The sequence below is a fragment of the Perca fluviatilis genome, chromosome 15 (genome assembly GCF_010015445.1).
Source record: "Perca fluviatilis chromosome 15, GENO_Pfluv_1.0, whole genome shotgun sequence".
In the NCBI taxonomy this organism is placed as follows: Eukaryota; Metazoa; Chordata; class Actinopteri; order Perciformes; family Percidae; genus Perca; species Perca fluviatilis.
The window spans coordinates 4,715,878-4,730,932 of NC_053126.1; the positions used below are offsets into that span (position 1 = coordinate 4,715,878).

At 43.8% G+C, this 15,055-nt stretch overlaps 1 protein-coding gene across 3 annotated transcripts in view; it reads right to left on the bottom strand.

Moving 5' to 3' along the window:
• Positions 1-15,055, bottom strand: part of LOC120574081 (glutamate receptor ionotropic, NMDA 2B) — a 176,798-nt gene that overhangs the window by 130,705 nt on the left and 31,038 nt on the right. For all 3 annotated transcript variants that reach the window (XM_039824147.1, XM_039824145.1, XM_039824146.1), the window contains one exon: positions 990-1,658. In XM_039824147.1, coding sequence (XP_039680081.1) covers positions 990-1,658 — 669 coding nt within the window. The remainder of the gene's footprint in view (positions 1-989; positions 1,659-15,055) is intronic.

The window sequence follows — 15,055 nt, forward strand, 5'->3', positions numbered from 1 at the left end:
TAAATATCTCACGTACCCCCTGCAGTCCTCCAAAGTACCCCTAGAGGTACACGTACCCCCATTCGAGAAACACCGCTCTACAGGGAAATACAGTCACACTTTACACCGCTTAACGTAAGCTGTCAGCATTTTAACCATTGTGTTTAATCCAGCTACTAGCTAACGGTAACGTAGCGTCCCGACCCGTGCAGCGATGCTTCTGAAAAAAAAAAGTCAGGCACTGACCAAAAGTTTCATTCTTATTCGGTCTTGTTACGACCGCTTACGTCGGAACCGGTACCCCATTGGCACCGCGTTTCGGTACCCAACCCTACTACACAATTCAAATGGAGTTTTATTAGGTGTCCTTTGCCATAATAAGGCGAAGCACTGCTACTTCTGCTACTTGGGCGGAGTGATTTGCTCGCAGCACCTGAGAAGCCCCGTGGTGAGGAGCAGAGAGCAACAACGGTGCTTTTCAGGTGTTGCACTAATCCCTCCGCCCAAGTAGCAGTGCTTCGCCTTCTGAGAATATAGTTCCCAGTGCGTATACGGTTAGAAGATGGCTGTGTGTCATGTGACCTTGTTATTTGTACACGCTGCGACTTTACAAATCCCAACATGTAAATAGGAACATGTTGGCGTTATTTTGTCACTTATTGGGAGCAGTAGGCTACATGGAGCCGGTTACCTCCAGGATCTGTGCTAAGCTAGGCTAGCGGTGGGTGCGCCAGACAGAGTGATGACACGCACGGAGATGAGAAGGGTATGTATGGACTTCTCTAACTCTGGGGGATACGGTGAATAAGACAAAGTCTCAATAAGTCGGCGTGTTCCTTTAAGGTCACTTTCCATTCACTGTTTCCAAGGCGAGCTCTTTATATTCAACCCACTTCAAACCACCCACGCACAATTACTGTAAATAGGGATCACTTTTTTAGTTTTACATAAACTGTACGGTTTAAAAATGAGTGCAGTTTTACTGAAGGAAGACTTTTTGAGTGTCCTACCTTGGCGGCCATGATCATGGAGGAGCCCCCGCGGACTCCGAGGATGGGGATGTGGGTCTGGGCGGAGATGAAGTCGAGGATTTGGGCGATGGCCTCCTGGTCGGTGTCGTCCCCAAACACCACGCCCTGCAGCCAGTGCTCCGTCATGAGGTCACAGATGCTCTTGATGATGCTTTTAGGGTCCGTCTCGTTCATGGTCAGCACCTCCACGTTGGGCGCCATGTGCAGGAAGTCATCCTTCTCCCGCGCCCCGGCCAGCGCCACCTCGCTGGAGTTGCCCACCAGGACGACGGCGATGCTGAGGCCGCGCAGGATGTTGGGCAGGGCCATGTGGTGGGGAGGGGGTTGGGGGATGGGGATGTAGTGGGCGCCGCCGCCGCCACCACCGCCTCCCCCCGCACCACCACCTCCCCCGCCTTTCTCTCGCCGCGAGTGGCAGGCCGGGGGCAGGTGGAGAAGGCAGAGCAGCAGGAGAAGAAGCGAGAGGAGGCGGGAGGCGCTGGTGTGGCGCCGGAGCGACGGAGGCGGGGGTGGAGGTGGGGGTCGGACTGGCCTCTCCTGCTCCTGGGCGACCGAGGGGGCGGAGCAGGAGGCCCCAGCTTGGCCCCGAGGCGAGGAGGGGCTGCGGCAGCCGCAGACAGGCATGGTGGAGGAGTGGGAGGGTAATACCTGGAGAGATGGAGGAGCAGAAAGAGATGGAGAGAGATAGAGAGAGAAAGGAAGGGTGGGCAGAGATTTGATGAAGCAACATAACAAGAGAGAAAATAAAGGGGGGGGAAAGAGAGGGAGGCGGGAGATGGAGAGAAGGAGAAAGAGGTTAACATAGCACCATGCAACATTGATTGAATAAAGTGAATTGCCGAGAGGCTACATGCATTGTATGAATCAGTGCAAATCAATGCCAGTCACAGAAATGGGGCAGAGAATGAAGGAGGGGGAAACCTTGTGGAAAACGAGGCTTTAAAGACAGAGGGATGAGAGAAGAGGTCACACTTGACATGCATAAATAGTTCATAAACACACACACACACACACAGATACATGGTGCTGTGGCGTATAGTTTACGTATAATCTCACACGGATCAATAATTCATGTGCATTGCTCTGAAGCAGCATTATGGTATATATTATGGAGGATATAAACTCTCCCTCCAGATGAGATACATGGCTTCTTGACAGGGGAGGACAGGAGAGGAGAGGAGCGAAGGAAGGAAGGAAGGAAGAAGGAAGGAAGAAGGAAGCATGTCGTATCAGGAATGCAAACGAGAGAAAGGGCAGACGGAGGAAAAGACGGCAACTCCGACTGACTGACAAACTGTCTGGGGCAGGATGAGTGACACACAAACCCCGAGATGCAGACAAACTGACTGACGCCGAAATTGATTAAGTGATTGACGGCAGAGGCGCTCGGAGCAACTCGCAAGACTTTGATATGATACCCGCCCTCCTCCCTCACCCCTATTGGCCTAGTTTAGCACACACAGCCGTTAGCTGTCCATCCCTCCATCCTTCCACCTCCCTCCCATGTTCTACTTGTCCATATCTCTCTCTCTCTCTGACCCCCTGCTCGCTGTGCTTATTTATAGAGCTTTTCATTAATGGGGATGCAGAGGAGAGGAAGGGCCATGTGGGCCGGTGAATGAGGGAGAGGGGAAAATGGGCAAGATCCAGAGAAGACGAGGAGGAGGAAAGAGATGACGGCAGCAAGGTGGGACGGCAACAACACAGCTGGAGACAAAGGACGGACAGGAAAAAGACGCTTATCTGAGAGATGTGTGTGTTCTCTGCATGTTTACCTCCGAGTGTGTGGGAGGGCATACGTCCTCTTGAGTTTATCAGCACAATGTATAGTCTGTGTAGGTGTACAGTTGGTGGGAATAGATACATAGATGTATGTGGGCAGAGACACCCAGGGCGTTGGGGGTGTAGTTGCTCATAAAGTTGTTCTGAGTGGTGTATTGTGTGTATATCTCATACATGACTGCCTTTAACAAGGCATCAGGAATGTACAAAGAAGAACAAAAATACTAAAACAATAACCGCTCGGCGAAGCTGACAGCTAATAAGACAGGAACTGACAGTGGGGAAGAAAAAGCGAGAAGGAGATTGAGAGAGGGATAAAGGGATGTATGCAGAGATGACAGAACAACTTCTTTAGGGGAAACTAATTGCTGGAGGTTCGTCAGCTCTAATTACAGGTCCCTGTGTTAATAGTCAATTGCACACCACTCTCCAGGAAGGATGGAGAGGTGGGAGGGAAGGAATGAGGGAGGGAGGGTGATAAGAGGCATGAGGAGACAGAGAAGGGAGGATGGGGGGGTGAAGTGGGAGTAAACCAGAGAGAGACAGAGAGTGTAAACCAAGGAAGACCTTGGTGAGACGCCAGAAAGATGAGAAAGCGGGATGGAAGAGAAGAGTAGGAGAGAGAGAGTCACAGAGTGAGACAGAGAGAGATGACCTCTTTGAATCTGGACTTCTCTGGCAGCACTCTGTTTCCATGGCAACAATTAAAATAGGCCTACATGCGCACACATACAGACACAGTTGATGGACACAGAGATACACACACACACACACACCGACATACAGTACACACACATTTAGCAATTGAGCATTGATCATGTAAATTAAGTGATGTAGTCGCACTACTGTGCATCTTTAAAGAGGGTGTGTTTTACACACAGAGTCCTCTCACACACAGATTAGCATAAAGACCTCTGACACATTTTACACGTGGACACACACGCACACACACCACACACACACACACACACACACACACACACACACTCTCTCTGTTTCATGCATACGCACTCACACCAAACTGGCCATCTCCCTCTCCCCATCTCTCCCTGTCACACACAGTCGCCTGCTGCCGCGCACACACCCGCAGAGTAGTACAGAATATATTAGCCAACGCACTGTGTAACTCCAACGATCACTCGGAGAGATGAGGCCATTAAAAAGTCCCAGAGTGAGTCAGAGCATGTCTCATAAAGAAACACAAAAGGCATGTATAAAACTGTAGATTAGGCGAGCGAGGCTATGACACTAAATGACCCCATTTCCCGATCAGCCGGCCCACGCGTCTCACCCACCGTTTGCTCTATTGGACACGCCAGCGCACAAAGCAGCAATATCAGTTACACATGGACGGACCGCAGATAGCCCCGACCAGCCAAAGACCCCACCAAGATCCAAACCCCCACGTACACACTTTCCTGCTTTATTTTTTTTTTTTATGGGGAAAAGTTTTCTGAATGCACGTGCAAAAACATATTTAACAATAAATAAGTGTGTGCATTTGTTTACTAGTGTGTGTATACACTGAATTAAAAACTAGAGGAAAAAAGAAGAAAATGTGAACCTGTTTCATTTACATTCACAGTTTATTTAAAAGGAGTTTGGTGATCTCATAGGGTCCGTGTAACGCTTATCAGTTCAATTTTCTAAGCACAAACGGAGATTAGGAAAAACAGAAAAATGTGTTCCAATGTATCCAATTCTTCATTTTTTTCCGCCTTGACAAATTAAAAAATTGGATCTTTAAAGAGTTTTTCCAATTTTCTGTTTTTATTCAGAGGATCAGAAATTTAGAAAATTACAAAATTGCGTCTGAGCTCCAATTATTCATAATACTGTGATGCTATTCTCTCCCTCGTTCCACCTAGCTACGCCCCGCCCCCCCCCACTCGAAACCATCAGTTGCACCTCTGACCCCAAAGTCTATCAGTTTTTGTTTTTTTTGGTCCATATTTTTTGGTCACAGTTAATGACCTGCATACCCTATTCCACAAAGTAGAGGAAGAGAATATCATGGCAGTATTGAATAATTGGAGCTCAGACGCAATTTTGTAATTTTCTCAATTTCTGATCCTCTGAATAAAAAACAGAGAATTGGAAAAACAGGTTAAAGATCCAATTATTTAATATTTCAAGGTGGAAAAAAAATGAAAAATTGGATTTGAACCCATTTTTCTGTTTCTCCAAATGTCCGTTTGTTTTTAGAAAATTGAACTGATAAGCGTTACACTGACCGGGTCACAAACTCCTGTAATTTGCATTTATTTGACAACATACAAGACATGTATGTGTTATCAATATACTAAGGAGAAAGTAACTGGTTCTACCATTTCAAATCTAAATATTTTCTGCTTTTCTTACTCTTCTATGATAGTGAACTGAGTATCTTTGGATTTTGGACTTTATATGTTTTATGTTCTCTGTGTTCACAAGCTCTATTTATGTACAGTACAGGCCAAAAGTGTGGACACACCTTCTCATTCAATGCGTTTCCTTTTTATTTTCATGACTATTTACATTGTAGATTCTCACTGAAGGCATCAACACTATGAATGAACACATATGGAATTATGTACTTAACAAAAAAGTGTGAAATAACTGAAAACATGTCTTATATTTTAGATTCCTCAAAGTAGCCACCCTTTGCTTTTTTTAATAATAAGGTAAAAAAATTCCACTAATTAACCCTGACAAAGCACACCTGTGAAGGTAAAACCATTTCAGGTGACTACCTCATGAAGCTCATTGAGAGAACACCAAGGGTTTGCAGAGTTATCAAAAAAAGCAAAGGGTGGCTACTTTGAGGAATCTAAAAAAAAAGAGGTATTATTTATTAAGAGAACATTCGAATGCTCAGCTAATCTGCTTCATCAGGACTGTGTGGGTGTTTGATTGACAACCTGGCAACACAAGACCAACAAACCAGTGAAGAAATCCAAAAGTGCTCTTACTCTGGTAGAACATTCTGTATGTTTACATGCATACCAATATCCCACTATTATTCAGAATATGACAATATTCCAAATTGATACAGGTCATGTAAACAGCATATTCCGAATAAGTCCTTCTTCCGAATATAGCATTTTCCGATTAAGACGTGGGATATTCCAGTATTATTCGGGTTTTAGAGGCATTGTTTGGACATGTACAGTATACAGCGCATTCGGAATATGTGTCTCAATCGGGGTTTTTACCGCAGGCCTAATGGTCAGCTCTGTGCGTTGCTATGGTTTCTGTACACAAACCAACCAGCCGACAGTTTGCAGGGCTGGAGACTCGATAAGGAGGAGAAATACAGCTACTTTTAAACATTATCAAAGACTTGGATATCAACAGGTTTTTGGATATGTCGACCTTTTCAAGAAGCTGGTTGAAGGAATGAAAGAGGGAGGCTGTGTTAACACGGTCCAACAAGCTGGTACCTGGGTCACTGCTGGTAAATTTTGAAAAAATCCTGTTTTGCACAGCTACATGTAAATGGGAATATTAGTAAAGTAGTCACTTTCATCAGCCATGTAAACAGCTTAGTCGGAATATTGTCTTTGTAGGAATTAGGGCAAAAACCGGAATATTATGTGCAAATGTAATCAGTGTGTGTTCATGTGACCCGGTCACTCATTTTAAGAAGCTGATGTGTTTTCAGAGTCTTTAAAGGTCCCATATTATGCTAATTTTAAGGTTAATACTTGTATTGTGGGTGTCTACTAGAAAATGCTTACATGCTTTAATGTTCAAAACACACATTATCTTTCTCATACTGTCTGTCTGAATATACCTGTATTCACCCTCTGTCTGAAATGCTCCGTTTTAGCGCCTGTCTCTTTAGCTCCCTACCGAAAAAGCCCAGTCTGCTCTGATTGGTCAGTGATTCCGGGGCCTTCAGCATTCATCTGCACCCTTGGCATCTCTGCACCTTTACTGCAGCCAGGCATTGACTGTAACGGCACCCTCTACTTATATATAATATAGTTGTGACATCACAACCGTACCGAAGTCCTGACGGCTCATTTAAAGGCACAATTTCTGAATACGGACTGTGTGCATTTCTCTGTGGATTTTGATACTTTCAAAATATCTATATAGCACCTTGACCTGCTTTATAATTAGAAAGACCCCCCTCCCTTTTTACGATATGTGACCTTCAAGGGAAATTGTGATAGGATGTTTTTGCTATTTGCTGAAATTTGATACACCAAAACAATGAAACAGTTAATTGAGAAAGTAGATAGTAGATTGATCGAGAAGTTGTTGGTTGCAGCCTTTCATTTTGTTGCCTTTTTTATGATAAACACACCATTTCCCTGTGTTTTCTCTTAAAGGATATGAAGCCATGTTAACACTGAAATGCAGAAAACATTCATTCTAACATACTAATAGAAAAATGCGTTTCTATTTGTACTCCTACTGCCTCGGTTATGACAGTTCGGTTACTGTACAGATGCAAAAAGGCGTCAGCCAATTAGGTAAGAACATACTGTAAAATTCAGGTAGTTACCACCCCAACCCAACAAAAATCAGGTACTAAGTGGGCCCAAATGGACAATAAACGGGGTAATAGTCATTAATGAACGTCAAGGCCAACATGGCTCATATTGCTGTAGTGGAAAGTTGACAGAGCAGGGCATATGAGGCATGACGCAGATATTACAGCTCTGTAATTGGTTCCCCTCTCTCTCTGTTTTTTTTTTACTTCTTTTTGTCAGCTATAAATCACACAATTATAACTAGCAGGGAGCCCGCAGCGGATCTCTGCGTGTGTCAAATGCAGACCAACTATTAGAGGGCAGGTCATGATGTGGTCCTGTAAGGAACAGACACTATACATTCAAATCAGGAAAATTGCTTTACAGTCAGTCAAAATACCTAATACAGGTGAACAAACAGGCACCGTATTGTTCAAGTTGTGTATTTAATACACATGACGGAACAGCACCGCGTTCCAATCACAACATATTGCTCTCACAGTAATAAATCCACACAGGACAGGACACATTACTGCCGAGAATGGTTTGTACGCTTGTGGCCTCTGTGTGTGTGTGTGTGTGTGTGTGTGTGTGTGTGTGTGTGTGTGTGTGTGTGTGTGTGTGTGCGCGTGCATGCGCACAGTTGATGAATTTGGTTTGAAAGGTTGTGAACAGCGCTAGCAGTGGCTTGCTCTCCCTAATGCATTTTTAGAAGTGACATTTATGTTTTTTATGTTCGAATGAAAGCCAGCAGAAAAATGAAACCTTGGCGCTAGTCTTTAGCGAGGATATGTCTTAGATTTGAAATTGATTCGATGGCGGACGGCACCTGACAATATTAAAACCATTTTTCAGCCCGTGGTAGCATTTTTGAGAAGCGAGCCCCTGCTGCCCTGGGGGATGTGACGAGGCCACAGCGCGGGTCACTGCGCCGCATACTGATGAGAGCAGAAATCAGCTGGTTGCTGGATCGCTGCCAAACCTTTGATACGTGAGAATATGACAGAAATGCTGGTCTAATGTGTGAACTCATTATAAACTGCTCTGATAAATATTCATGCAGCCTGTCTGTGCAGGCTGCTGTGGAGGTGGAAGGTGGTGAGTGAGTGAGTGAGTGAGTGAGTGAGTGAGTGAGTGTGTGTGTGTGTGTGTGTGTGTGTGTGTGTGTGTGTGTGTGTGTGTGTGTGTGTGTGTGTGTGTGTGTGTGTGTGTGTGTTTGTGTGTTTGGACCTGTGTCTGTACATGATGTTCTGAAGCAGCCACTCACCAGCCCCCTCACCAAAGCAGACCAGCCAGGCTTTGCAATCACATGCCCACCGAGGCTCCAGGACCAATCTACTGGCATAATGGTGTCTATTTTCAGAAAGAGGGGACGTTGAAGCGTCCATCGCTCTCTTCCTCCCAGAATCCCTCTCTTTCATTTTAACGCTATTTATCCCTTTCTCTCTCTGTTTTATCATTTTGTTTCGACGAACAATGCTTCCTCTCAATTCTCCCACTTATCTCTCTCCTGCGCTCACGCTCTCTCATCGCCCTCTCCTCATTATGTGGTAAGTGTCAGGTTTCTCGATGGTGTTATTTGCATGAAAACTGGAGGACAAAAGGCTACTGGCAATTTTTCACATTTATCGCCTGGTTTGATATTTAGGAGGACGGCAGAAGATGGCATGAAAAGACAATCTCTTTATATCTCTCTGGATGACTTCAAACAGTCTATGGTGCAAGTACATTATCTTAAACTCTAAGTCATGCGTGCTGTAATGGCTTCATTTCTCCTTTTAATTAAAATGAGAATGTCATGATGAGAGGTCCACGTATCAGAAGCAGCAGCAGCAGCAAAATAAGTACCAAGCGTTTGAAAAATGGCTCATTGCGTCACGAGGTGTCTGGCACCTCATTGCGCCATTCTTTGTGTTTCCAGGTTAAACCAGCAGGTGACACCTTGGCCTGACCCAGAACAACTGCTGACAGGTGATGAAAGAAAACGTTACCTGGACAACCTCTTTGACCACACAGCAGCGAGACATGGGGGCGGCTGATCTCACACACACACACACACACACACACACACACACACACACATTCTGTGGAACCGCGGTGGGTCGGAGGAAGGAAACAAACTTCCCGGGGCCTAAATTGAAACACTTGTTGCCTTCACGACTCTCTTCGAAAAATTGTTTTCTCAGGTTATTTGTCTTTATATAGTTTGAAAATTGGCTGTTGTTGGAATGCAAAATAACCGGAAACAGAAATGTCCAGAAGATATTTAGTGTAATTGATATTCAGAAAATGAATACGTGGTCTGGGAGCTATGGATAATTAGACATACGGATGTTTGCTATATACGGAATAATTATGGCGAGAGGAAAGCAGCAGGGGGGACACACTCACCTCTGTGCATACAAGGTCTATGATTACGCCTCTGCACACATATCCTACTTTATTTATAAGTTGAGTGTGTGTAACCTGGTGTACGGTGTTGTATCCTCCAGTCCCTTGCAGCTCTATGGCTCCCCTGCTTGTCTGGGCCTCTGCTCTGGGCCTGCAGCATCCATGATGAACAGGAAGAGTCCTGGGTGAGCTAACTGAACTCCCTCTGCAGTCACTGACAACCCGCGGACAGAGCCACTCCACGTTACGTTAAACCTACATTGTGTAATTTTTTGAGTTGATTCTTAGCAAAAAAAACTTTGTTCGTTCATAAATATGTGCTCGTTCGTGTGTAATTACTTCCACCAACTAATCAAAGTCTTCTTGTAAGCGTAGAATCTGACATTCAGAATACATACGAGCGATTCGCTCGAATGGTGGCAGCCATGTTGCGCCCATAGACAGTATATATATAAACTGGACCAACAGACCCCGTGTCTCTGGACGGAGACCAGTGAAGGATATTAGAAGTCACTTTTCCGGTGAGGGCTGAGCGTTACTGAGCAGCCTCCAACTGAGAGAGACAACGTAGATGTGACGTGAGCAACGTGTCTGAAAGTGTGAAGTCTTCTGGTAGCTGTGCCAAGAGAAATCTCAATCATTCCCAATCTTACAGATACGGAGAGCGTAGGTATATGTAAGGAGATAACATAGGCACAGGCTAATTATTGCTAACTAACATGCTAATTAACATTAGGAATTAAACTTAAACAGCTAATGTAAGTTGAAACTGCCTGCGAGCTTCTCCTGTACTATACGGTAATTCCTCTACTATGCGACAGTAAGTCTCATGGATATGAAACAATCGTTAGCCTATTTTTATAAAAGCGTCTGCTACGGAGCCGTAACGTGAGGTACAAGGTAATTGAGCCTTTTATACATTGTCGTGTTTCTTTAGAAATGAACAATGGACAAAAAAAGTCTTTAAACGCTTCAGATGTAAAGTTATTCGCTGTCAAAGTGACGTCAAAATGAATGGGAGTCAATGGAATGCTAACGTCGGGTGATCGTTTGGTAGCATCAAAATGGCGCCATAGGAGGTTCGAGTTCTGAAGCGAAGCTTACCCCCCTTCGTTGCGCCTCCATCTTTAAAATGGAGGGACATACCTGGAAATTCAAGCTCTGCCTTTCGCGCTTTTACACTCAGCGAGAGCTCATGAGGAGCAAGGATTTTAAAAGGGACAACGAGTTGCCTGCTTTATTCTCGACAGGTAATTCTGCCTATTTGTGTAAAGTTTCATAGTTGCTTGGCTAACTATAGCATGGTTGTGCATAACGTCGTGATTTCCCTGGCAGACAACTCACATAATGTGCAGTTGTACCACAGACTAGGCTACAGCTGGAACAGCTGCGTATAAACGATGGAGATACTAAGAGCTCATTTCGGTTTCATTGACGTTGTTCATACTGCTCAGAGAAAAATATTAAAAACACAAACCTCCGTTGCTTCTCTCCTTTGTCTTTGAAGGGCTTCCACTCTCTCCTCGTCATCTTTGGAGAGTGTCTCTTTAGTTTTTCTTTGCCTCACCGATCCACTGCCACCGGCTCTGTCTTTTGGTTTTTCTTTACCTTTCCCTCTTTCTTTAGCTTTCCCTCGTGCCTCCGTCGCATCAACTGATCTCTGACCCTGCTCACGGAGAAAAATATGTAGGCTACGCTGTAAACATTGCCTTACACTATTAATCACGTACAAACAAGCCATGTTAATCTTGGCATACGGCCACCGTAGGAGTTAAAGCGCCCATATTATACTCATTTTCAGGTTCATAACTGTATTTTAAGGTTGTACCAGAATAGGTTTACATGGTTTAATTTTCAAAAAACACCATATTTTTGTTGTACTGCACAGCTCTCTCTCACTGCTGCAGATCCTCTTTTCACCTGGTCTCTGTTTTAGCTACAGAGTGAGACCTCTTTTCATCTTCTTCTTCTGTACTATCTTTGATTGCACTTGCACATGCTCAGTAGCTCAGATGTAGAGCATGTCAGCTAGCTAACTCTAGAGACAGTAAAAGAAAGCCTGTTTCTCCAACTTTGGTCAGTTACAAGGCAGGATTAGCTGGGAGACTTCTAAATGAGGGCACACATGTAAGTAGTTCTTTTGTAGATTATGGTGAACTTGTGTGCGTTGTAGCAGTGCTTTGCTATTGAGAACGAGGTACCATGCTAGTGTTAGCATTAGCGTTAGCATGCTAATGCTAACGCTACGAGCTAACGGTTGTGGTTAGCCAGCTCATTTCGGATTGTGACGTTACAGTCCGAGCCGATTTTGAACAGCTCACTAGGAGACTGAAGGCAGGACACATTCAGAAACCAGATCTCACTCAAAACAGCATGGATGGATTTTTTTCAAAGTTTGTATGTGTGTGGAAGCACCAGAGACACAAAAGAACACCCCAAATACCAGAAAAAGTGTTTTTTTTCATAATATGGGCACTTTAAGCCATTTTGGCCTGGACAAGATGCCATTGATATGAAAAGTGAAACTCTGTTTGTCTGCCTTCCCCTCCAGCTGCTGCGGCTCCGGTGAAAGAGTCCTGCACAAAACACTCATCAATACTGTCCACAAGTCTATACTTTATTTTCCAATTCAGTCTGGCAGAAGAACGAAACACGCTTGAGGTATCGGCTGGAACAAATGATTGATTAATTATTTTTTTATCCTTAAGCACATATGTAGTTTGTTATATCAATTTGAATGTTTGTTTTTTTCTATAGATAATACAAGGGTTATGAAAAAAAGAGTGGTAGGCAGGGATTTGCATTTGCTGCTTAAAATGATGCCATGAGGATTAGAGATTAATCAATTAATGGATTAGTTGTAAGCTATTAAACTAATCGCCAACGCTTTTGGTAATCTATTTATCGGTTTGAGTAAAATACAAATTCTCTGATTCCAGCTTCTTAAATGTGAATATGTTCTAGTTTCTTCTCTCCTCTGTGACAGTAAACTAAATATCTTTGAGTTGCGGACAAAACAAGACATTTGTGGACGTCATCTTGGGTTTTTGGGAAACACTGATGAACTTTTTCATAATTTTCTGACATTTTATAGACCAAACAACTAATCGATTAATTGAGAAAATAACTGACATATTAATCGCCAATTAAAACTAATCGTTAGTTGCAGCCGTAATGAGGATTTTCATTTTATGATTATAGTTACATGTTAATCAGTTTAATGGTAAATGGTTAACGGTATAGAGGCTGCACTGCTAAATACTATGAAAACCTGCATTCTTCAGAGATGTGATAACTCCGATATGCGATATATGTTACGTGTGATTTTGATGGTTTTCTTTCGATATTGATTTGAATTATGAATTGAGCTAAACTACAACTACTCAGCTTCAACTCTTATTGGGCATACCTGTATTTATTAAAATATTGACATTGATAAATATGATTAAAAAATATATTGATAAAAAATAAATCCGTAATTACTGTACTGTAAGTGATCAGCCAAACAGAATCTGCTGGACACAGTATTCTCCAGAATTGTACCGAAGATTTTAAACAAATTAAATTCAAACCCTAAATAACATAAATAAAAGCATACTAAATTCTGCAGATTTTCACTCTGGATCACGGCTGAAAACTGTAAAACAAAATATGCAGATTTCGTTTGGGTCTTGTTAGCATGCAGTAGGCAACCATCTTTTTAATTAAAGGTAATAAAGCTATACTTTTCATAAAGTGTGGCGTGTAGGAAGATGCCAAGAAACCAAAAGGCAAGTAGGTGCATTTATAAAACCACTATTAAATGCCTCATAATTCCTAAAAACTTACAAGAAATTGCTTAGGAATGGACTTAAAGGTGCTGTAGGATTGCAAAGATCCAGGACTTAGCCAAAAAGTTTGAACATCGACAACTTCTCAGTCCCTCCCCCCTTTCCGCTAAAGCCCAAAACGGTCTTCTAAGCCCCTCCCCCCACAAGGGAGAATGAATGTGTGTGCATGAGCAGTGATTGACACGCAGGTAGACACCTCCCTGGCCATGATTGGTGCATCTGAACAGGGAGCGGTGGATTTTTGTGAATTTAACACTACAGGATGTAGGTGGTGCCAGAGGAGCAGGTTTTTTTTTTTTTTTAATTAACAGCTTCATGTAGTTCTACTGGAACATAGGATCAGTTTCAGCAAATATGAAAGAAAGGTAGTTTTTTAAGTCTTACCTACTGCACCTTTACTATGATTTGATCCACACTCTTTGGCATAAAGCCCAAGTGTTAACGGTCTGTAGATATTGGATGCAATGTAAGGTAAGCCCTTAGACAAATCATGCTGTTTTCCTCAATTACAAGACAGAATGAAGTGTATTTCCTTATCGAAGGGCCCTGGACTGACAGTTGTACAATTATGCTGGTGGTTGCATGGCAACACTGGCTGTCCCATTATCCAAACAACACGTTTGGAATCAAATATTGCACCCAAATGTATAACCGCGACGCAGACCTGCTGCCCAAGCTCCCAGCAGCTGTTCCTGGCAGGAACGGAGCTCCCATAGGACACATCACAGTAGAAAGGGGAAGAAGAGTAAGGCATCGCCAGAGCCCCGGACTCACTTGGCTAATTTACTGGGCAGACACAGTCACACCGTGAAGCATTTTCTCATCCGTCAAACGTTTCCTGAGATGTGGCAGCTGTTGAACGGGTAAAACCGCCTGCAGCTGTTTGATGATGTGCTGGTCCTGCAGCTGAGGGAGTCAGACACGCCGGATAATGCCTGATCAACTTGCTCGTCCACACACTGCCATCAAGCCAGGGGTCGTACCAGAGTGAAAACAGTTTTGTCTAGTCTCAGGTGTTGCTGTGCGTTTTCTCCGGGTTGTGTGTCTTTGCAGGGGTGCGTGTTTGTTGCAAACCCCTTTCCATCTACAACCAGCTGTTTATTTTTGCACATCAAGTCTCTTATAGACACAAAGACAGTTGCACACTTCAGATTGACAAATGTGTTTTGACAACACTCGGGGAGATAAGCACTTGGTCTCTAGGATCTCTCCCAGGGACACGTTTCTATTTACACCTACTCCGCCTCGCAGAAGAGACGCTTAATCTTCTCCGTGATTTGTGACTTCAGCTCCGAAATCCCTCGCTCCGCTCTGTTCTTTTTCCTCTTCCATCCTTACTTTGTCTTTCTGTTCTCCTACTTCCCTTCCGTCTCATTTTTATCTTACCTGCCTTCTCTCTCTCTCTCCCTCATCTGCCTTGCCTCAGCATTAGTGCTTCAGTCCATGTGTCATTGCGAAAGACCTTTACGGGAGTGTTTATACGTGTGGAGTTATGCGGCATACTGCATTGTCTGTTGAAAGGTAAACCTAGGGATAGGAAGAGCACGGCGCATTGAGTGACCCTGATGCCAATAACAGC